This window comes from Rattus norvegicus, chromosome 15, assembly GCF_036323735.1.
Source record: "Rattus norvegicus strain BN/NHsdMcwi chromosome 15, GRCr8, whole genome shotgun sequence".
Classification (NCBI taxonomy): Eukaryota; Metazoa; Chordata; class Mammalia; order Rodentia; family Muridae; genus Rattus; species Rattus norvegicus.
The window spans coordinates 107,095,288-107,120,479 of record NC_086033.1 but is presented as its reverse complement, the minus strand read 5'-3'; the positions used below and the strand labels follow the sequence as shown (position 1 = coordinate 107,120,479).

Genomic DNA, 25,192 nt, shown 5'->3' with positions numbered 1-25,192 from the left:
TGCTGTCTCTTGCCTAGAGAGTGTGTTCCTCTGTCAACTGCCTTCAGTTGTGATCCTGAGAGTGCTGAGCACTCTGTGGCCGTCTCAGAACACTTGACACTTTACAATCATACTTGACTTGTTTACAATCTCAAGTCTGCTTAGATAGCATTTGTCAAGTTGTCACTTGTCTCAAGACTGGAATTTCCCATGCATACATAAAACATCAAGATATTTCTTCTGAACCGGGAATGATAATGAACTCCTGTCTCCCAGTAATTGAGAGACAGAGGCATCTGGAACATTGTTTGAAGCCATCCTTGTTTACACAGCAAGTTCTATATAAGCAAGGATATATATAGCAAGACCCAATCACAAACAAACAAAATTTTAAGAGCAGTAACAATAACAATAAAAACCCCAAAAGATGCTTTGTCTCTCCTGTCAGGCCAATTTTTAAATTAAATAAAATGCTACTACTAAATGCACCAAAATATATTTGTCCAAAATTTAGTGGATATTCTTTTCTCTTTAACACTCAATACCATTTTATCCTTCTTGTTTAAATCTAGAGTGCATTCACATCTCAGTGTGGGGCCACATTTGTAAAAAAGCTGAACCCAAACGTCCCGGTTATACTGTATACAATTTTGCAAAGAAGGATTGCCACAATTTTAAAGCCAGTCACATCTACTTAACGAGTTCCATTCAGGCCAGATCTACAGACTGAAACCCTATCTAAAAAAGCAGAAACAGATGAAAAAAAGAAAAGAAAAGAAAGAAAAGAAAAACCTCAATATACATTAATCAAATAAGGAGTATTACTTAGGACTGAAGAGTAATCAGGCAACTGTGTTACTCTTTTGTAATAATTTTGTAATAATTGAACACAGCAATTCTTATGCTGCTCTTACTTATCATTTAATGGATAGTAGACCCTTCTTAAATGGCTACTAACTTTAGAATGTAGTAGCAATGTCTGTAGATGGTGATATGTGTGTGTGTGTGTGTGTGTGTGTGTGTGTAGCTGACTACATTGATTTTAGTGCAGTTGATGAAGAGTTGACTTTAGAAGAGCAAGATGACTTTAGAGAGTCACTGCACTCAGAAATGACAAAGCTTCCAACTGCTGGAGCTTCTCTCCCTATTCTCTGTGGCCTTCAGCCTTTCTGAGAAGAGTCACATAAGGAGGTTGTGTTGGAATTATGACTGGAACAGTAGAAGCATTTAAATGACATTAAAATAATAGGGAAAATCCCTGTTGTTATGGCCATGGTTGCAGCCCCATAGAGCAAAGAAATTTCTAGTAATCTGTGTTCTCTATGAGACGAGTCATGTTCTGGCTGTTTACACCACTTGTTTCTAAACTACGTATGAAATACATAAGGTTTTCTATTAGACTAGAAGAGAAAAATTTGATTTTATTATATCGATTTTATCCCATTGTTTTCCTATTATCTAGATATGTACAATTTGTCACATACAGGTCCATAGAGCACGTGTATGACTTACCACTGCATAACTCACCCATGAAGACTCAATGCTTTTGATGGAAAAGGAAGTAGGTTGGGTGGCTAATAAAGCTTTCTCTTTTCCTTTTGCCAGACTGTGGTTTTGTACCTGCCTCCCACAGCTAACTTCACCATGCTCAAAAGAAAGCAGAGTTCCAGGGTGGAAGCCCAGCCAGTAACTGACTTTGGTCCTGACGAATCTCTGTCAGACAATGCTGACATACTCTGGATTAATAAGCCAGTAAGTCACCTTTTCTGGTTTGGAGAAGCACATGCTGATATAAGAAAATTTTCATTTATTAAACTCAAAACTCATATTTCTTTGGCTGTTTGAGCTGCAGCGGAAAGTGAAGGAGTCTTGGAGTCTGATGGTTGGGTTAGGTATGATTCAAATTGAAAAGATGAGGGACTGCTATAAATGACTCCTATAGGAATATACAGATAGTGCAAGAGGTCTGTATTTTGCCCTCTCTTCCCAACCCTGCTCTGGATACACTATCCTCAGATCACACAATGTAGAAATAATACCACTCCCAGGATGGCCCAAGATGAGCTACTACTGTTACCTACATGTGTTCTTTATCATGTTCAACTGTGATTTGCTTAGGTGGATATGGTTGTAAAGACAGTATCCATTTCTAAATAGTCTTTACTTTGATTCAAATCTTGTGACTCAGAACCTGTGCCTAGTGTCTTACAAGTTTATGGATGTTGAGCATGAGAGGAAGAGCTGCTATGTCATGCATCACTGTAGAGCCAGGAAGTTCACTCTTAGGTCTTGGGAATTCAGCTCCCACAGCAAAGTAGGAATGACTTCCTCTTTAAACTTAAAGTTAGTTTAAATAATGAAGCAAATTAACCTGAGGTACTCTCAGTTCCTTCTCCTCCCCTAAGCAGGACAAAGATGGCCAGTCTGCCTTCTTCCTGAGCTTCATTAGCCTGCTCTTGGGAGACTTTCATAACCGGCTCACGTGTTTTTGTATATTACACTCTCTGATGATATCCTTCTGCTTTATAATTGTTGAAACATCCCTGGAACTCCCACTGTAAATTAAAATGTGTTGGCATTACACTAACAGCTCTTTGTGAGCAGGCTCTCTCCTAGCCAGCAACCACCCTTTCCTGTGTCTTTATATCATCCACTGGAACCTTAGAAGTCATCTTCTGGTATCCTATCCTGTCTGAATCATCTACATTAGTATCTTTCGTGCATGTGGACAGACAGAATAAACTTCTCTTCTTTCCTCTTATCCAATGTTAGACTTATCTATAAATATAAGTACACATGCGCGTGCGCGCGCACACACACACAGATAGATAGATAGATAGATAGATAGATAGATAGATAGATAGATAGAGATAGAGATAGAGAGAGAGAGAGAGAGAGAGAGAGAGAGAGAGAGAGTTGGCCCTCTGTTCTGTACCCACTTTTGACCAGCAACAGAATGGAAATATTTGAAAAGAACTTGGATCTGTAGTGAACCATGTGTGTATTTTTCCTTCTCATTCTTTCAGAATGTGATTAGTACAACAGGGTTGTACATAATTTTAAGTATTATGAATCATCCTAAGATGATTTGAACTGTCAGAGTATATATGTAAGCTATACATAAACATTACTCACTTTTGGAAAGTACACAGTCTCCTCATATTTGGGCACCCTCTGTGGTGACAGATCTTGAGAGGCAATTGCATTTACCATGTATATTACTTTTCTTACAAAGTGGTTATGTGTTGCCTATACTTCTGTTTGTATGTGCCCAGAGCCCAGACTTTTGGATGCATAGCAGGTCTTCTATTCATATTTAGAGAACTAAATAGACTAGAATAATAAACTGCTCGGTAACTCTCTCATTCACAACTTCCTAAGAACTTTGGAAGATGGAATTTTATGTGTAACCCCAGAGGCACTAACTGAAATTATTAATGATTAATTAAAATTCTTCAAGATTAAAGACAATTTATTGTGAAATAACCCTTATTTTCTCCTGGTAATTAGATTCTTGATATGGGGAAGCCCAGATAGCGTTGAATTTACATTCTGACATTCATTTTTTTTGAACTTTCTGTTTGGAAACATGAGTATACCAACCCTTAAACTACACATGGAAATGTATGTGTCTTCTGTGGTGTGGAATTCCTGGAACTATGTTTTATGCAAATACTTTTATACTTGGTCCAACATTAGAATCCACTCATCACCCAGCAGTGTCTGTCTGAGTCTTCTCAAGTTCTGCCAATCATTCATTTTCATCTTAAGGGCTTGCTGGTTTATGGAGGCATGTGATCCATTTATTATCAAACTATACCCCTGAAACAGGAGTATAAAATTAGTGAATTAACATGACTACATAGACATACCCAGATATACACATATGTATATTCAACGTAGTAGTCAATAAATAACACTCAAATTATGTTTGAAGACTGCACCCTGAGTAATTCAGTAGCAATATTAATTCTGGGAGGTTAGCATATAGATGCAATTAGCTATTTTTTATCCTACATGTTACTTTTATTATGAAAGATTTTATGTGAACATATTGAATATATGACCACTGCTTTTATTTTTTCTTCTTAGTTTAGAATTAATTAAAATCTTTAGACAGTAAATCAGTGAGTGTCTAGGATTGCACAAAAAATTGTAAATTTTAAAAGAAACTCAATGGTAAATACGTATGAAATGTTTTCTCTAAAAAAAGAGATAGCCTCACTCATTATCATTTCTCTACAAGGATAATTTTAGAAATGATTTTAATCGATGTTGTGTGTCTGTGTGTGTGTGTGTGTGTGTGTGTGTGTGTGTGTGTGTGTGTTACCAGGCTTGTATGGCAAGTTCAATTTCACTGGCTCAGAAAAAAAGATTTGTTTTTTAGTGTAGGGAAGGTATAGTGATACATTTGTTAAATCCTGCATAAAGAAATGTTCTATATCAGTCCTTTTTATATCAGTCATTTATGGTCTACTATGATAGACCATTCTGTAATATACTAGGGAAGTTACAATAAATAGAACATGGCTGCTAATTCTGGGTGCTTTACAGTGAAAAAAATATTACATTTGTTGTGAGTGAATTGCTACATTATGTAGCAGAACAAGAATTTCACACAAAGTGATCTGAGAGCTTTCACATTAACCTCGGTTATAGCTCCTATTAATGTATCATTAAAGGAATGTTTCTTAAACATTCAGAACCCCGGTATGTTCATATGGAACGTAAACTGCATTGAGACGTAGGCACTATAAAATGTGTGAAAATATTGAGCGTGCTATCCAATCCTAGTGGCTGTTCTCTTCTTCCTCCCCCCCTGCACTGATGAACTATTTTAACCCAAGTGTTATGTTTTCCAAATAGTGTGCTTTCTAAGACAAGTGAACTGTCTCAGATCATAGTGTCACAAAGTAACTTTGGCCTCTGTGTCAGTGGGTGCACTCTCTGCTGCGCATCTGTGCCATCATCAGCGTCATCTCAGTGTGCATGAACACACCTATGACCTTCGAGCACTATCCTCCCCTTCAGTATGTGACCTTCACCCTGGACACTTTACTGATGTTTCTCTACACTGCAGAGATGATAGCAAAGATGCACATACGGGGAATTGTCAAGGTGAGTGTCTTCTTGTCACTTAAGTACGTTGACTATTTTAATCAACTCTGCAGTAATGCTTTTCTATGAATGTCCAAATACAATGTGGTTCTACTTTATTAAGATTGAAAATTTTAAAGAGCATAATCCCAAGATTTGGTAGAGATTTGTCACACGGGGATATTTTTAACGTTAGTAACATTTTCTAATGTGCAAAGTCTTATATTTCTTGGTATCTTTAAAGAAGCTAGTTGCTCTAAGTATATGTTGCAGGAGTCCAGGGTTGAGTGCACTGTGCCACCTACAGAACTAAAGCTGCAGATGGCCACAGTTATGGACCTCAGGAGGCACTTCAATGTTTGTTTATTTACTGAACTCAAGGAAAATGTCACATGATAAAGTCAACGTATGATGACAGTAAGCTGTATTTCATAAACATGGGTTGTCTTCAAGATATAACAGGATAAAAGAGGAAATAAGAGCGATAGGAATCTAGGAACTGCAAAGAAAGGAATATGTACATCTCATTGGCACCCTTGGGAAATAAAAATAAATTAAGCTTTTAGTAAAGGTAAAAGAAAAGAAGAGAAGAGAAGAGAAAAGAAAAGAAAAGAAAAAAGATTCTAGCTGCATGTGTAGCAGAGGATGGACTTATCTGGTATCAATGGGAGGATAGGTCCTTGGTCCTGTGAAGGTTCAATGCCCCGGTGTAGGGGAATACCAGAGGTAGGAGTGGGTGGGTGGGCAGGGCACTACCCTCATAGAAGCAGGGGGAGGGAGGATGGGCTAGGGTCTTTCTGGAAGAGAAACTGGGAAAAAGGGATAACATTTGAAATGTAAATAAATAAGATATTCAATAAGAGAAAAAAGAGAGACTTTTGCCACAAAATCCTAGTTTTATTGCACCAATGCGTTCAGAGATGGAGATATGGAAAGATGCTGTCCCAGGAGTAGCTTACACTGTCCTGTCTAGAGAGTAGTATAGGGAGGACTTTAATGTTTACAAATGACAAAGTATGGTTCGTATGTATTAGAGAGGTTCTGAGGCATGTGAGTACCTATGTAAGGACAGAGAGGCCTTCATTAAGTGATTCATGACATACAGTGAGGTATCAGCTCTTAGCTTCTCTTTACCTATCATTTGTTGAAGTTCTATTCTTAGCAGAGAATCACAACAGCCAGTGCACTGTGGTGTGCATGTCTATGTTTTATTAAAAAACTATGAATCATAGACTGCATAAAGATCAACAATAGAATTATATTTTAATTTCAAGAAATCTGAGCTATTGACTCACTTTAGAAATAATTCCCTATGCCTTGTTGATAAATTTTTTATTTGCTTTCCAAAAACAACATAATTGTATAAGGTGAAATCAACAATAATTCCTAAGATAGGTTAACTCCTAATCGATGTTCATATTCCCCTGATTATTGTAAATATCATTATCTTTTCAGCAGGACTCAAACAGGTTTATTTATTGCATTGATTATTGTGCTTATCAACACTTTGTTGTGTGTGATGCATAGCAGTGTGCACTTGTAAGTGGGTGTCCTTCCCTGTCCCTGCACAAATGCAGTCCTGAGTTTGACATTGGATGCCTTCCTCTTGCTTTCCACCTTGACTTTTTGTGAAAGGATCTCTCACTGAATCTGGAGTTAGCTGTTTCAGCCAAGGTGGCTGGCCAGTGAGTCCTCGTGATCCACCTGTCTCTGCCCCACTAGCACTGGGGTTATAAGACATAAGACATCATTAATATGAATGCTGGGAATAGGAATTCTGGTTTTCACAATAGACTAAAGACCCCCTACTTGTAAACCAAAATCAACTCTTCCTTCCTTGTGTTAATTCTTGTTGGATACTTTTTCGCAGATACAGGAAATATAGCTAATAACCTGCACAGCTACACACCTACAGATGTGGCCATTTGTTCTCGGGTTTCCTCCCTGAGGTTTCATCTCAGTTTCCCATTGCAATATGCTGGTATTTTTTTTTTTTATTAAGGAAAAGCATTGCTTCATAGAAGAAGCAGGCGCCTGCAATGGCCTCAATGACTGGATTTTAAGATGATTCTAAAATTGTCTGATCTTTGATAAAAATCTTCAGTGGGGTTTTCTAAGTGTGAGGTTAGGTTGTCATTGGTCAAAAAGTTAAGTTGTCGATTACCCCGGGAGTTCAACTTGGGACAAAGTTAGCGCTGGGAATTTTGACTTCTCTGGACCTGCCAGTCCTACTTTGTATTCTGTGGTCCACTAGAGGATTCTAAGGACCCTGTCACTTGTTTATATGGGTCACCCATAATATAGCAGCGTCTGCTGATTCTGTAGGGAACTGAATATTGTGGGTGAGATGCTTTGTGATTTATGTCACCGTCTTAAGCCTCCAACTTGAATGAAACGATCTTTCCCTAGAGTAAGCCTTCTTGTTTCTTAGTTATATAATAGATTGGGATGTGAGTTTCTTATCAAGAAAATCGTCTGGCACACTTGAAACATAAAAAAAGTAAAAACCAGAGGTAAACGTGATGTGGGAGTGATCAACTCATTCCATATGAGGACACTGAATGAATGAATTTTGAATATTTAAAGTTGAATTAGTATTTTAAAAATAAAAATTATTTGCAATTTAACTCTTTCCAAAACTATAGATTCAGTATTTCTAGTATTTTTAACATCTACTAACACTTGAATGATTAAATGCTTACAAAACTAAAAGAATATTTTTCTGATTTCAATCTATAAGAAATGACACATTAAAATTAAAAACCAAATGAGTCTATCTTTGCTTTAGACTGGAAATAATTACAGTAGATGAACATGTGGTGTCAACTTTAATTATTCTGCATTGCTAATATTATCTCAAAGTAGTCAGAACATCATAGCTCACTAAAACTGTGTTTAAATATTAGCTGATGTTTCTGTTAAATCTGAGATCTGGTTATTTCTAACCAAACTTTAAATATTTTTCACTTATTTTCATGATCTTGATTGCAGCAGTTAAGCGAGTGGCACCAACTGTTGATTTTATGACATTAAATCTAAACCATAGCTTCATCATTGGATAGCACACAGTTCTCCAACATGCATGTCCTAAAAGGCAGATCTGAGCAAGCCCTGTTTGACACTCTATTCTTGAATATAAAATGAACGTTTTACTGAAGTTCAATGTTAGCAAAATGTTACCTGTCACAATAAATTTATGTTATTAATTTAAACTTTATTGTTCATTGCTTTCTGTTTGCAAGCTTGCCTTTTTTATAGTTTTATGACAAATATAGACATTTTTAGGGATAAAAATATATAAGTTCACAGAGATGATTGTGAAAAACCCTAATTCCCCAAGCAAATTGCTTTGCTGTGGTCAATTAAATCTGCCGAAGGTTTTAAAACATTGATTAACCACCTATCTTCCAAAAACTTGCATTTAATACTTTTCCTACTTAATTCACTTGCCAACAATAGGACATTGCCTCTCAATTCTCCAGTCTACACAGCAACTTGCAAAAGGGTGCTTTCTTTGTTCACTTATAAGGCTGAAATTTGTGTTTGTCTGCACATGTAGAGTGATGTATGAATATTTGTTCATTTTTTAAAGTTTATTACTTCTTTTACTTTCTGAGATTATACTACAATTATACCATTTGCCCTTCAATTCATTCCTCCATATCCTCCCATGTAGCCCTCCTTGGTCTCTTTTATATGGTCATCCCTGAAAAGATATACTACATGTGGCATTAGATAGGTTGAGCGGCATCTATTTATGTGTTTACAAATACACACACTCATATATACATGCACACACACACACACACACACACACACACACACACACACACACACACACGGAGGAGCTGGTACTTTGGAGAGGCCTGATGAATCAGAAGTGGCAGATAGGCTGTGCTCAAGCAGCAGCTGGCAAGGATTCGTGAAGAATCACGCTTTCTCTTTTAGGGCCTTGCATGTGCTGAGAGTTCTTATTAATGTTCTTTGGTCAAAAAAGAGTGAGGGATTTCCATCCATGAACAACAGGATCTATTTTGTGCCTGAGAAGTTCTTGAACTGCCTCCTTCAATTTCTCCCCCCTAAAAATATTTCTACTGACCAAATCTCTAAAAGAAAGGTCAACCAATTGAAAAATGTATGTTTGATGTGCTGAAGGTCATCATAAGTATTGTAGTCTGAATTCTTCAAATGAGTCTCAGTTGTCTGTTTCTTATCTGGCAGTGGATCTAGATAAAAGTAGCATGAATCTACTGAACACTGTTGGAGTAATAAATAAAAATGCTAAGACATACTAACAGATGGGCTCTGGGAAGATAAGATAATAAATCACACGCTCATGAAGCTACCCGTGCATATCATTCGTGACTGCAAAATATATCCTTCTGCCTCTCCTTGTTAAATATTTGCAAGACACTTTCAGATATTTTCTTATACTGGATAATTGATCAGCAGCCTTCACCTGTTTGCCTTTATACAAACTGACAGACAGGTATTGAATAACCCAAGCATGTCAATTTCTACCCAGAGCCCAAGTCCTCTCTGCCCTCCATTTTTATTGACACTGATATTCCAGAGGGAAATCCTCTTTTCAAATATCATTTTTTTTGAATTATACATCCTAACCTCAGGATAGAGGCCCTATTAATAATGAAAGCAATACGTCTTCATTTCCTTTGACAGTATCTTCTCAATTAAAGTCAGAATATCTTTTCTTTGCAAATTAAGGAAAATTTCTCTGTCACTGTTACTGCCTGGTAACTTTTACCAGTTACTTTTCCCACTAGCAGTGATTGGTCAAGCAGTTTTAAAGGCTTCCTGTTGCTATAGTGTGCTCTGGGGCTTCTGAAACAAGCTCTGTCTTGGGACCCAAAGCGATCATTGGTTCTGTTACTACATGTTGGGTTTCTGAGGCTAAGAGAATAGATGCTTTCCTTTTAACATCCTGAACTAAGAGTTTTTCAAATTCTCATGATTAATCAATAATTTGCCTTTTAAAAATAGCATTTTAAAATTCTAAAAATACTCTTTTGAAAGTTTGTCCCATTGTAATAAAAGGAAAACCTGTAGACAGCTTTGACTATTCCCGTCACATATATGCATATACATATATAAATGTTAATATAGTTAACATAATGTATGTATATACTACATAGTTATATTAACAAATTTTGCCTGACAATCCATGTGGAATTTATTTCCAGGGCGATAGCTCCTATGTGAAGGACCGCTGGTGTGTTTTTGATGGATTCATGGTCTTTTGCCTTTGGGTTTCTCTCGTGTTACAGGTAACTAAATATGTTCAAATCACAAAGAGATGTTTTAAATATTCAGCATTATTTTACATTCACAGTTTAACTAGAAACATTAAAGAATACATTTTAAATGTGGTTGTGTAATTTCCTATATTGTTTAGCTTACATGTTCATGGACAGAAACCTCTAATTGCAACATTTAAATTATTGTTGATTACATTTGTGAGTTCTCAGAAATTAATATCAATATTAAAGGTAGTTCTTCTTAAAACAGCTATAATCATGCTGTCACTGAAATAAAAGAAAAGATTTGGAGTGAGATATCAAATTTTTAAGTCAAAGATTGAATTTAAAAATTATATTCTAGTTGCTATATGATTATATACTCCTTAAAACAGATTAAGCTATTAATATTGATATAGATATTAGTCAATACCGAATGCATTATGAATATAAATGCTTTATAAATAGAAAGAATGTATGAAAACCCTTTTTTTATAGGGGATTTTAATGGGCAATACTATAGTTCAGTCTCCTATATCTTTGCAGGCATGATTTTACATTAAGGAAAAGTCATTATTTCACTGATTTTATTTTACTTTTTAGTTGGATTCTACTAAGAAGCCATGTGACTTACTTTTCTAATAAAAAATAAATGATCAATGCATTGTTGTTAACCCTTGGTAGAATATTGTAAGTCACATCCTTATACTTCCAATTTTTTCTAGATATACAAAGACACTATTAGTGAGAAATAACTCAAAAGTTGGCACTTTGTTTCACTATGTCTTGATGAATTTGAAAAGGGAGATTAAGGGCATTTTCAATAGTTTACATTTTTGTGTCTCTTAAAGTAGTTGTAATACAGAGATATACTTGTTGATGGAATATGACATAAGGCTTAATTGAACATACAGGGTGCACGTTCTTGTGTTACCTATACATTCCATGAAATAGCTAGTGTTAAGGGGGAGTCTCAGCTTGTACATCTCTTCTGACCTAGGTGTTTGAAATAGCTGACATAGTTGATCAGATGTCACCTTGGGGCATGCTGCGGATCCCACGGCCACTCATTATGATCCGGGCTTTCAGGATTTATTTCCGATTCGAACTGCCAAGGACCCGAATTACAAACATTTTAAAGTAAGCATAGCTTGGTGCACACATTAAGGGGAGTGTTTATGAACACTGGGAAAGGGGGCATTTAATCTATTTTCCCTAACGTTCCTCTTTTCCCTAGGCGGTCAGGAGAACAAATATGGAGTGTCTCAATCTTCCTCCTCTTCTTCCTTCTTCTGTATGGGATTTTAGGAGTTCAGATGTTTGGAACATTTACCTACCACTGCGTAGTCAATGACACAAAGCCAGGGTAAGTCACAAAGCCAGGGTAAGCTTCTCTTTTGTCTTTTAGTTACACTTTAAGTCTAGGTGATTAACAAGGACATTTCTGCATGTTTGTGTGCCTGTGTGTGTGCCTCTGTGTGTGTGTGTGTGTGTGTGTGTGTGTGTGTGTGTGTGTGTGTGCGCCTGTGTGTGTGTGTGTATGTGAAATTGTCACATGCTTTAAAAATCAGTTTTTGGGGTATTTTGTATCTTTCCCACATCCTCATTATTTTGTACAACTTGGAGCCAAATGTTTACAGCGAGCCACATGAAAAAGTATAACCTGGTTGGAATGAACATTAAACAAAGACAAACCTTTCAGAAAGTGGCCAGCTACATGAGGGCTGTGACCCACTTCCAAAGCTAACAAAACTTTGGAAGATATCCATGGTATTAGTTTGATAGAGAAAATAAAACCCTCATTCTTACAGTTAATCCCACCGGCCATCCTTTCCTAAAAATCAGATTCCTGGCTGATTTCAGCAACATTTCCAGGTAAAGGAAGACTACCTGCTGTGTCTGTGTTTCTCAAGGCAGGAGCTTAACATGCAGCATCTGAGAGTGAAGTAGATGATGGATGGTGCTGGTAGAGCCTCCTCTCCTGCACAACACCCATCCTGAAGACCAGCACCGATACAGAGTGATGGGAAGAAAGAGCAGAGCTGTTGGCCAGCCCCTCAAGTGGTATACACTAGGTGTTGACTGAGCATCTGAGTTTGGGAATCCATGTTTAGCCCACAGATGTTCAATAGTTAACAACTTCAGGATGCAGAGCAAAGGACACCGAAGCAAAAATTGATTTCACTCCTTCTATTCATGCCTTTGAGCAGGGATGGATCTGTTTACAAATAAAGGACTCACAAATTACATTTAAGAAAAATTTCCATTGGGATCATAGAATGTAACTTACACTGCTTTGTTGAATTTTAAAGGGTACTCGTTTATGTTTCTGTTAACATTCATTAGCAAATAGTTTGGGTTTCTAAAACATTGTAGCTTTTATAATTCTTGTGAATTTTTTTTTGTTGTTGTTGTTTTGTATTTGGAGATTTTTTTCATGAATCACAGCTAAATGAATCCAGAATATTTACACACGCACACACACACACACACACACACACACACACACACACACACACACGGTTCCATTATATAAATAATGATCAAGTTGGCTCAAACTCAATACTTTCAGCTTGTGTCAATTTCTCAGATCATTCCTTTATGACTTGTGTATAGATCGGCTTCTGGAAGCATACACAAGGCTTTCAAATATTAAAATGACAAAGTAATTCACAAACAATTCAGTGTATTTTTACTGGCTATATATTAAACATCAAAAACCTCTTAGCAAATATGATCATGTTTTTACCTTTATTATGTTTTAATTTTCTTTTTTTTTTTTAATTTCTTTTTTTCGGAGCTGGGGACCGAACCCAGGGCCTTGCGCTTCCTAGGCGAGCGCTCTACCACTGAGCCAAATCCCCAACCCCATGTTTTAATTTTCTGTGTGTGAGATGCCACGTGCCACGGATGACTGTGGATGTTAGAAGACAGCCTGAAGAATCAGTTCTAAGCCAGTTCTCTCCTTCCATTATGTGGGTTCAAGTGAGGGGAGTCAGATTGTTTTACCCTCTGAGCCACCTTGCTGGCCCATTTTACCCATTTTAGTAGTCATATACATACATATCACATTTATACAAACATATCAACATGTTTGTCTTCACAGGAATATGTGTGCTCTTTGATTATGAACCAGTGACAAAAGGAGTTAGTTTTTACCACTTAATATAACTTCATAAGAATTTCACACCACTTTGTATGTTGTTGAGGCCGGGTACAATGACATACATGTACACAAGGACCATTGTGAAACTGATTAATTGAGAATTGATTTTAAAAATTGCTAAAAATGTAAGCCCATATTTTCTCTCCATTTTTATTTCCCAGAAATAGACACAAAGGGCAACTTTTATAATTAAAATTTGGTTTTCTAAATATATTATTTTATCCAATATCACAGTTCTAGTCCACTTTTATTTAACCACATACTGAGGTTTATTGACACATAAAAGCTTGTATGTAATGTATGTATATGTAATATATATAAATGGATACATACATACAATATATAGTATATATACAATATATAATATATAATATACATGGGGGAGTTTTCTATGACTATTATTATTTTATTTACGTACAATCCAGCCATTACCCTCTCCTTGTCCCCACTCCCACGGTTCCTCATCCCATTCCTCCTCCCCTCTGTCTCTAAGAGGATGCTCTCCCACCGCAGGCCTCTCCAATCCTTGGGGCCTCTAGTCTCTCACAGATCAGGTAAACCTTCTCCCACTGAGGCCAGACCAGGCAGTCCTCTGCTGTATATGTGTCAGGAGCCTCAGGCTGGCTCATGTATGTTGCCTGGTTGGTTGCTCTGTGTCTGGGTGCTCCCAAGGGTCTAGGTTAGCTGAGTCTGCTGGTCTTCCTATGGGGTCGCCCTCTTCATCAGCTTCTTACATCCTTCCCCTAATTCAATCATAGGGGTCCCCAACTTCGGTCCAATGGCTAGGTATAAATATCTGTGTCTGTTTCAGTCAGCTACTGGTAGGGCCTCTCAGAGGACAGCCATGCTAGGCTTCTGTCTGTAAGCACACCAAAGCATCAGTCATAGTGTTAGGCCTTGGTGACTCCCTAGTTGGGCCAATCACTGGACCATCTTTCCCTCAGTCTCTTCCCCCTTTTTGTCCCTGCAGTTCTTTTAGACAGGAATAATTCTGGGTCAGAAAATTTTGACCATAGGTTGGTAACCCCATCTCTCCTCTTGAAGTCCTGTATGTCTACTGGATGTGGACTTTTCAAGTTCCTTCTCTCCACTGTTGGGCATTTCATCTAAGGCCACTCTCATTGAGTCCTGAGAATCTCTCACTCTCTGTTCTCTGGTACTTTCTAGATGGTCTACCCATCTCCCCACCTCCTGCCTTCTGAGGCTGCATATTTCTGTTCATTCTACTGACCCTCTGGGGTTCTCTCCTGGTACCCCCTCCCAAACCTGAACCTGTGTTTTTTTGTAAATTTGTACACATTCACCCTGACTCTTACCCTCCAGCTGACCTTCTAAACCCAGCACCCTCCCAGCTTCCTACCCACTAATTTATCCCACAAAGATAGACTAGTGTGTCCCATTCAGTAAGATGAATGTAAGACTGTTAGATTCCTTTTTTCCTGTTTGTAAAATTTATGACTGAAACTCTCCAAGTCTGCTTTGGTTTGTTGTGGTAGTATTGGCAGTGGTGAGGAGATTTTTACATTATTAATGAAATAGAACTAACATGTTAATATTTAATCTTTTTCTGTAAGGTGTGCCAAATTTTGTTTTCAACAGAACCTACTTATTTTTGTAATTTGTCAACACTGGCCTAATGTTTATAAAATATTTTCTGGTTATCCTTCAAATAGTTGTTGGATCTGTTGGAATCAGCCATGTTCTAATCCTGCTATTAGTAGTTTATAATTTTATTTCCTTTTAAGCTTCCCTTGATAGTTTTATGTATCTTTTCTCACACATACAGGGGAGCTATGTGTCAGTTTAATGTTCTCTGTGGTTACTTTGCTTTCCTAATCCATCTCTTCTTTTATCCTTACTCTTTCTTATTTTCTAGGTTTCTTTTCATTTTGTTTCTTCAGATGAAACATGTCACTGTCTTTAATAATTTCTGCTTTTAAATACAAAGTCTTGAAGATAGACACTTCTTTTGAAGTACCTCACTATGTACATCTTCAAACTTTGGTGTTTTGTATTTAATCATTATTTAATTCAAAGTTTTCTCCTTTTACTTGTGTCATCTTTCTTGACCTGCAGGTTATGTAGAACTATGGGAATTTTTGGTATGAGAAAAATTTAAAAGACAATATTTTATGTCACTATGTAATTTTATTCTACTGTAGTTAGATAATAATCCTTACAACGATCATTTTGGGGGATGGTATATGGTCTAAATAGTTGCCATTGCACGGAAATCAGAAAGTTTCCTATTTTTGCATGTAATTTTGGTCAAGGTATCTGGTGACGTTTTTCTTGCTCATTCTATAATTATGAAATATCATCACTGCATATTCCTAACATGACAGGACATTCCCTTTTCTCTTTCAGTCCTGTCAGTTCTTTTTTTCATTTCTACAGTTAAGACTCTAATTAAGTAAATGAACACAAGAGGTCCTGTCTTTCTAATGAACTAACCTTTCTACAGTTATACATGTCTAATGCTCCATTCTGAGTTAGGTTTGGTGAAGTCAGGATACAGAGTGAATGACCTTTCAAAGTCCCTTTCATAATAACAACTAGATTTTTAGACTTTGAACTCTAAAATAACCCATTTTAATTTAGCCAGATTTTCTCTTCTTAACAGTTGGTGTGTTCCTGAAGCTGTTTAAAAACTAGATGTGCTTTGTTTTGTTCCTAGACTGGCAATAAAAGGAAGTCTCTATGTTGTGCCTATAGCTGGGCATTCATTGACACTAAGTGTGTACTAAGAGACCTCCTGAAATACAAACACCAACCCCATTTCACCCTATTATCCTGAGGTCATCACAGGGAACTGTATAAAGTCTGGCAGAAGGTTCTGGAAAATTCTCTTTTGCTGGCAGTGATGTGAATGAACCTGCAGGGCATGGAGTTAACCGAAATAAGCTGCACACCTACAGTGCTTATGTTATCATTCACGAATGGAATCTAGAAAAGTTACGAAAGTAGCAAGGATTCTAGGGTTTATCTGAGGCTGGTGAGAGAAGGTGGAGCTGGTGATAAAGGATATAAAATTCCAGGTAGATGGGAATGATAAACTTTGAGAACTCATCTTCAGCCCCATGAATAGAGTCAGTTATAATGTGTTATATAATTCAAAACAACTGGAAAGTAGACTTCAAATGTATCACTACAAAAACATCAACACGATAGTTAATTAGATTGATTTATTCATTAGTTCTATGTACTTGTGGGTATGTGTGTGTTGTAATACTATGTATGCTTAAAGATAAAGCACAGCTATGACTTGTCACTTAAAAGTAGCATTAATTTTGAGCTGGGAGATGGTTTAGGAGGTAAAGCACTTAGTTTATAAACCCTAGGACCAGAGTTCAGATCCCCAGAACCTACAATTATACCTGCCAAGTATGGTAGTATTCTTTTCCCCCTTTTCTTTTATTGGATATTCTTTTAATTTACATTTCAAATGTTATACCATTTCCTTGTTTCCCCTCCTGAAAACCCTACTCCATCCTCACCCCCTGCTTCTATAATGGTGTTCCCACACCCACCCACTACTTCCTGCCTCCCTACCTTGGCCTTCCCCTAGGGGCATTGAGCCTTCACAGGACCAAGGGCCTCTCCTCCCACTGATGCCCAACAAGGCCATCCTCTGCAACATATGTGACTGGAGCCATGGGTTGCTGTGAGTGTACTCTTTGGTTGGTGGTTTAGTCCCTGGGAGCTCTGGTGGGTTGATATTATTGTTCTTCCTATGGTTGCAAACCCCTTCAGCTCATTCAGTCCTTTTTTTAACTCCACCACCGGGGACCCCATTCTCAGTTCAATGGTTGGCTGTGAGCATCCTCATCTGTATTAGTAAGGCTCTGACAGAGCCTCTCAGGAGACAGCTATATCAAGCTCCTGTCTGCTTGCACTTCTTGGCATCCACAATATTGTCTGAGTTTGGTGTCTATATATGGGATGGATTCCCAAGTGAAGCAGTCTCTGAATGCCTTTCCTTTAGTCTCTGCTCCACACTTTGTCCATGTGTTTCTTCCTGTGAGTATTTTGATCCCCCTTCTAAGAAGGACTGAAGCATCCATGCTTTGGTCTTCCTTCTTCTTGAGCTTCATATGGTTTGTGGATTGTATCTTTGGGTATTGGGAATTGGGTATTCCAAGCTTTTGGACTGATATCCACTTATCAGTGAGTGCATACCATGTGTATTCTTTTGTGTAATTGATATCTGTATGCAGTAGAGGGCTGGCACAAGATAAGGCAAGGCTTGTGATTTGGCAGTGTAAAAGTAAGGCAGGGGCAGAGTTTCTTAAAGAAAGATTGAAGAAGAAAGAGAGAAGAACCGAGATGGAAAGAGAGAAGGACCACCCAGATCCATGTGGCCTTAAATGGCCACAGATAGTTATGAATATTTCATAAGGGATGGATTTTTATAGGAAAATTTATCTTATCTAGGTGGGCAGTTTATACCATTATCAATTGGTTGTGAGTTGATTGTGCAGACTTTTGTGGAGTTTGAATTTACTGATATAAATCTGATTGCTAAATTATGAGCTAAATGAGTTTTGATTATAAGGGGTCCTTGGAGTTGTGACGATAAGCATTGGGTGCGGTTGTTGGGAATGTGAGCAGAGTCCACAGCAAGAGATCCCCAAGATAGGCAACTCTGTATGGAACTGGCGTGGCAGCCTGCCTTGGGAACTAGATGGTAGAGTCGCAAGAGGGTGGCTGTTGCTGGGCTCAGAGAGTAGCTGGCAGCAGCATGGGATGGAGATTGGAAGCATAATGGGTGAGATGATTTGTTGATTAAGATGAAAATACCCCGCAGATGCCATGTGGCCCACCAGAGCCAGCACTAGTGTGGGATAATAAAATCCTTTTATAATATTTACCACTACACTTTTGTGACTGGTTTACCTCATTCAGGATGATATTTTCTAGTTCCATCCATTTGTCTATGAATTTCATAAAGTCATTGTTTTTGATAGCTGAGTAATATTCCATTGTGTAGATGTACCACATTTTCTGTATCCATTCCTCTGTTGAAGGGCATCTGGGTTCTTTCCAGCTTCTGGCTATTATAAATAAGGCTGCTATGAACATAGTGGAGCACGTGTCTTTGTTATATGTTGAAGCATCTTTTGGGTATATGCCCAGGAGTGATAGAGCTGGGTCCTCAGGTAGTACGATATCCAATTTCCTGAGGAAACTTCAGACTGATTTCCAGAGTGCTTGTACCAGCTTGCAATCCCACCAACATGGAAGAGTACTTTTAATCATAGTATATAGAAAACACAGACAGAGGATCCCCAGAACAAGCTGGCTAAACTGACAAGCTGTACTAGAAAGTTCCTAGTTTAAGATAGAGATGCTGTTCAATGAGCAATCAATGAAGAGTCTTAGTGTCAACCTACACACACACACACACACACACACACGCGCGCGCGCGCGCGTGCGCATGCAGACACACGCACACACAAGCATACACACAGTTACATATCCACCCACAGGCAGACAGAAATACACATACACACATATGCATAAATACAGAGACACACACACACATGCATGTGCACACAGATATACACAGGCACACATATAGACACACAAACCCATACAAATACATAGACCCATATAGACACAGACATGCATACACACACAGACACACACATGCACACACAGACACACACACAGGCATACACATGCACACATGTACACACAGACAAACACACACATACACACACACAGCACTCATGTACGGCCCCACACATGTGGACAAACATACACACCTGTACACATGTAAAACAATACTAACTCATTTTATGTAATAAATATGTCTGAGTCAAATAGTAAGTTATGGTTATGCCTAAGGAAGCAATGCTGCTAAGTGCTATGAGGACTTCTAGCTTTAGACTAATTAACTTGCATGCACTATCTTCTTAATGGAAAATCTTTCAAACAGAAAGATCTCACCACTGAACTCTGGCATGTATTTCATTTAATCTGTGAGGCAAAAAGGATAAAGAGTGGGGTGATTAGTTGCACACACTTTTACTTTTAAGCAACATGCATTTATTAAAGTATATCGAAAAGCACCTTAGCCACATCTTCAGTGGTATTACCAGTCAAAGCTGAGATTCCTCCCTGATAATGAACTGCAATCTAAGGCAATTATGGAAAGAGTAATGAGATTTGACTAAGCAAAGCAGCTCATTTCCTAAAGAAAGTTGAGAAGGGCAATGGCCTATGGCAGAAACAGGTGCTGCAAAATGCCAAATGTGATGTCAGACATCTGCCTTGAGCTAAAAGAGAAAACTGCAAAGATGAAGCAACAGGTGAAATAGCACAGATGAACACTCACCTGACAGCTTATTATCACTCCTGAGAGAGGAAGGAAATGTATCCATGGCTTCATGTAAAATAAAAAAGTTCTTATTCCCAGGAGTGAGGCAATTAGAATAGCTTTAGGACAAGTAAAAGTAAATGTTAAAAATACCAAAGTTTTTCCTAGAGAGGGCAGAATCCAACCGAGAGCTGAGGTGGTTACTTGTGCTGGCTGGATCGTTTGCTGTGTGTAAGAAGTAAAGTGCTGTGCACTTATGGATACCTGGGCCATTCCCTTTATCTATCCTGATCCAGATTAACTACTAATAACTTCGTATTTTATCCTAAGAAGCTTATGTCCTTCCATGGGGCAGCCTATAGAACCTGATAGATTTTTTGTTTTGTTTTGTTTTGTTTTTTAATGAGTTATCATTAAAAAGTTTTACTGGAAAAAACATAAAATTGGATTTGGAAAAGTTTGATACTCCTGGTCCAAATAAGTACAATAAGTACACTAAAGAACAAAATGAAATTGGTCTTACAAATTCCATTTATGAAAGGTGTCTTCTTTTAAACCCATGGAACACTGCCAGGATTATTGCCTATTGATATTTTCATGGAAGTCACATCCACCTATTGCCCAGTCCTATTGCCCACCTTGTCCTACTTTTTTCTCATATGTGGCATTTCTAACCTATGCTTCAGAACCTCCTTGAGACCACCATGCCTATGAAAACAGATGGATGCTGTCATGTGGTCCCTCTTTTTATGTCCTATCATTCGCATTGATCAGAAAAGTTCTTAAATGGGGAATAGTTCTTAGATGGTCCCAAATACTCCATTGTGGGACATAAAACCATGCCAGGAAGTTTGCTAAGGTAGAGCAGGTAGAGACCTGGAGACTCAGCAAACTTGGTGGCAGTTGTGGCTGGAAGCACAGAGAGGCCTTCTATGGGAGATTAGATTGCAGCTCTGTAGGCAAAGGCCTTCTTCATGACTCCCCACAGTGGATCTTGATGAAAAGAGACAGTCCATGGTTCTAAATAGTTTATTGTCATGGCAGAAAATGGATGAGTAAAACCAGATCCCACTTCTCAGGGTGGCTCTGAGACTAAATACCTTTTGCAGGGAAGAATGTCTGGGAAGGGAAGCTTATTGGTTAAGCCCTCCAGGCCTCTAGGTACCTCATTAGCATGGAGAACTCCGTTTTGGGCCTTAGTGACCACAGGTCAAGTCTCTTTTATGTGAGAAGCATGGCATGTGTTCCAAATCAAGAGTCTGGCACAGAGCTGGGAATCATCTAAGCCTTCAGGTTGTGTGCCCACTAAGTGTCCAGGTCTCGATTACCAAACTTCCTGGCATGGTTTTAAGTGCCACATTCCATCCCTCACAATCTTTGTGGTGCAAGAGTAGACTTTCAATAAATAATCATTACACCAAAATAGAGTGGCCACACTAACAATCAAAAATGAACAATTTCTGAAAAGGGCTGAACAAGGCAAAGCAGCTATGTTCACTGGTGTTGGTGATACCAGAATGCCTACACAAAGCATTTTAGAATTAGTAGTGATGGCAGTTTGACATCCTGGAGAAAGATATTGTAAGTCAGAAAGAGAAAAGTTTGAGCAGATTGCTAAGTGGGTAATCTGCTTGGCTGCTTGACACGGAGCTTGATTTATGTATTCCATCTATGGACCCTACGTGGTGACAGGGGTGAATGGACTAGTTTCTCACATTCTTATGCAAACTGTGAGAACTGTAGATTCTTCCCATCAAAGCCAATAAATCAGTAAACAATGCAAAACTGTAGAGCCCTCATGTTTGCATTTGCTGTTGGGGTATCTTGCACATGTGAGGTTAAGTCACATCTGTGACTCCTGTGGAGGTTAATTTTTTATTGTTGAATCCATGCAACCTACGATCAGCTCAGAAGAGAGAATTTCAATAAGGAATTACATAGATGAGGTTGGCCTGTGGGTATATCTGTGGGAGATTATCTCGACCTAATAATGTGAGTGGCATCATTCCCTAGGCTGGGGGCTCTGGACTACAAAAGAATGAAAGTAGATGTGCAAGCAACCATCAAGGATGTGCTTGTTCTCTCTGCTCCTCACTGTGGATGTTATGTAATGAGCTATTTTGAGTTCTTGCATGAAGTTCTCTTCAAGTATAGCATGTAACCTAGAGCTTTCATCCAAATAAACTTCCCCAAGTTGCTTTTCATCAGGGTGTTTTATCAGCAACAGAAATGAAACGGTTCTGCCACTGCACAGTTTTGTGTGGAAATGGAATAAAGTCATCCCAATTTTTAAATAATTAGAAAATTTCTATTTGGCAGATGAGGAAACAGACTTAAAGACTTAGTGTCGTTGCTCAAAGTAGTTAAGTCAGCTAATCGCTGAAGTAAAGTGGTAATCTAACATACAGCTGACTCTTCTGTGCCACTAAGATTAATGCTTAACAGCAAAGACATATGCATAAGCGTAACATACTGCTTAAGTTAAGGACACTTTTGAAAAAGTATAGGAGGGGGTTTATCTCAATCTGTAATATTTGGGGAGTAGTAGAAAAAGGAACACTCAAGCTGTGGCCTGAAAGCTAAAATGTGTTGCAATGCCATGACTAAACCCCCGTTTCATTAGTATAAATTAGGCATAAGGATGGTGGTGATGAGACAGAGACACAGCTCTACACTGTCACCTTTAGTTGCCTCAAGAGCTCCCTTATCTTCCTGGGACCTGGATCAGGCAAACCCAAAATTGTGTTTTAGATGAGAAAATAATTTCAGGTCTAGCCAATATAAAGCAGGCTTACAGATTTTATCAAAAGGTGTTTTAATATAGACTTTAAGCAGGAGAATTAGGGGAAGAAGTACCCAAGAAGAAAATGTGCCCAAGTCGGGGATCCTGGCTTTCCAAGCGACACTTGCAGAAATTAAGCTATAAGCTTATATAGCTGTCTCCTGAAAGGCTCTGCCAGAGCCTGACAAATACAGAGGCAGATGCTCCCAGCCAACCACAGGACTGAGAACAGGGTCCCCAATGGAAGAGTTAGAGAAAGGACTGAAGGAGTTGAAGGCATTTGCAACCCCATAGAAAGAACAAAAATATCAACCAACCAGACCCCCTAGAGCTCCCAGGGACTAAACCAAAGAGTACACATGGCGCAACCCATGGCTCCAGCCACTTATGTAGCAGAAGATGGGCCTTATTAGGCATCAGTGGGAGGAGAGGCCCCTGGTCCTGTGAAGGCTCCATGCCCCAGTGTAGGGGAATGCCAATGTGGGGTGGCAGGAGGAAGTGGGTGGGTGGGGGAACACCCTCATGGAGGCAGGGGTTGGGGAATCTGGGGGAATGATGGGGAGGTTTCAGGGGGGGACTGAGAAAGAGGATAACATTTGAAATGTAAATAAAGAAAATATCCAATAAAAGAAAAGAAAAAGGAAAAAAAAGGAGCCATGATTAATTATCTTTATTTTTGCTACATATCATTTTGGTTGTTCTCTAGTTACATATTTTAAAGTAACTAAGAATTTCAATCTCTCTCTCTCTCTCTCTCTCTCTCTCTCTCAAGTGATATTATAGGATATCTGTGAAAATACTGTGAATGGAGTTATAATTGATACAATATAACCAGGGGCCACTGGGGCTAAAAAGGGGGATAACAAATGTTTTTTCCCTGTAAATGGAAATTTGATGAGACTTCTAGGGTTATATTTGGGAAGGGATAGGCTTTGAGCAGTCGATAATTTTGCTGGAGTTTTTTCTTTTTTCTATTGGTGAGTGGCTTTAACCAGAGACCTGGTGAAAGGGTGTTCTCTGTTCTCATAACTCCATAATGTCCTTGTCTTCTCTGTCGCCTCAAGAAGCCCTAGATATTTCTGACCATGTTCAAGGTTTCAACTCTTAAAAGAGTTGTAATGATATCTACCTCCTGAGCACTAAGTAAAAGAAAAGAGCTAAGTGTGGGATGCAGGGTGGCCAGAGAGCATGCTAGGTGCTGATGCCTATCTGTGCAAAGATAGAGAGATGACTCGGCCCCTAAGATATTTAGGAGGTATTTTTTGAGATTATAGTGATTGGTTATAGTCTGGAGGCCGAAGTAATTTTCAAAGCTGATTCCAGGCTCTCCAGCTTGTTCAATTGTTTTGACGATGCTTTCATTTGTTAGGAAAGAGGACTCTGGGGAAGGAAGTGGAGTTCCCAATGAAGCCTATTAAGGTTCTTGTGGTGCAGCTAAGTAGAGAGGTCTGATATGCAGAAGGACATGTAGTTCTGAGACTCTAAGAGGACATCTATGATGGGAGAACAATGAAAGACTATTTGACACTAAACTGGAAAAATCTCAAAGAAAGGAAGGAAAGCCAGATAGATACTAAGCTCAGATAATAGCCTAGTAGTCAAGGCCAATTTCAGAAGGATGATCTAAGAAATTCGGACAAGGCTGTTGTCATCAACAAAACTACAGCGGTCTCTGGCACCTTCTTCCATGGTCACATCTCTTCCTGCCCACATTTAAGGGCTAACAGGTGTAGAGAGGGCCACCCACACAATTCAGGATAATCAGCCAAACTCAAGGTTTTATTTTAATCATATTTACAGATTTAATTACCTCTATCTATGGAACAAAATGTAGTCCTTACTTGATAATTATGATTTGACTCCAGGTTGCCCTATAGATATGTGAATTCAATAATGCCAAGTCTTTCACCTAAAATGACAGATTGTGTACATAGAGTCTTATATCTACAAATTACTTACATAATTTAATGCAGCATTAAATGTACAAATAGCAATCTGGTATTGTTAGGGCATGAAAAATGAAGCAATTCAAATCTACTTTTTCTAGAACTAAAAAAAAAGTTTAAATAATTATCTGTGCTATGAGGGCCAATAAAATATGCAAGAAAATAAAACCAGAAAAGAAAAAACGATAATATTTTGACCTAGTCGTAATAGCTAGCTCTTATTAAGTGATATGTTCCAATTGCTTTTCTGAAATGTATATTATCGAGTGAAAACTCAAATGCCCTGTGAAGAAGGTAAATGGGATGCCCATTCCCAAGATTAGACAGTTGAAGCAAAATGCATGAGAAATACAGTTATCTTCTGGCATCTATAGATGTCAATTGGCTGAGAATGGTAAATACTGACAACTAAACCTGTGCCTATTTATATCCTGAATCAGACCATTGAACCTATATATTTACACCCGCATTTTGTTAGTTGGGCATCCTCACACTATCTTTCAGATGAAGAAGTAGAGGCAGAGAGAAGTTTTACACATGCCACGTAGCTGATCCAGAATTCACATGCATACCTGCTCAATTCTGGTTTCTTTTCCAAATAGCTGAAAAGTAATGTTTGTAGAGACTTTCTATGCAGACAGAAAG

General features: G+C 38.3%; 1 protein-coding gene across 10 annotated transcripts in view; it reads left to right on the top strand.

Moving 5' to 3' along the window:
- The window catches only part of Nalcn (sodium leak channel, non-selective), a 343,629-nt gene that overhangs the window by 28,358 nt on the left and 290,079 nt on the right, over positions 1-25,192 (top strand). For 9 of the 10 annotated variants that reach the window (NM_001393695.1, NM_001393694.1, NM_001393693.1 and 6 more), the window contains 5 exons: positions 1,585-1,731; positions 4,915-5,097; positions 10,278-10,361; positions 11,332-11,471; positions 11,569-11,697. In NM_001393695.1, coding sequence (NP_001380624.1) covers positions 1,624-1,731; positions 4,915-5,097; positions 10,278-10,361; positions 11,332-11,471; positions 11,569-11,697 — 644 coding nt within the window. In that variant the 5' untranslated portion in view covers positions 1,585-1,623. Of the gene's footprint in view, positions 1-1,584; positions 1,732-4,845; positions 5,098-10,277; positions 10,362-11,331; positions 11,472-11,568; positions 11,698-25,192 lie in introns of those variants that run through there. The other variant, XM_063274042.1, reaches the window with a different exon arrangement.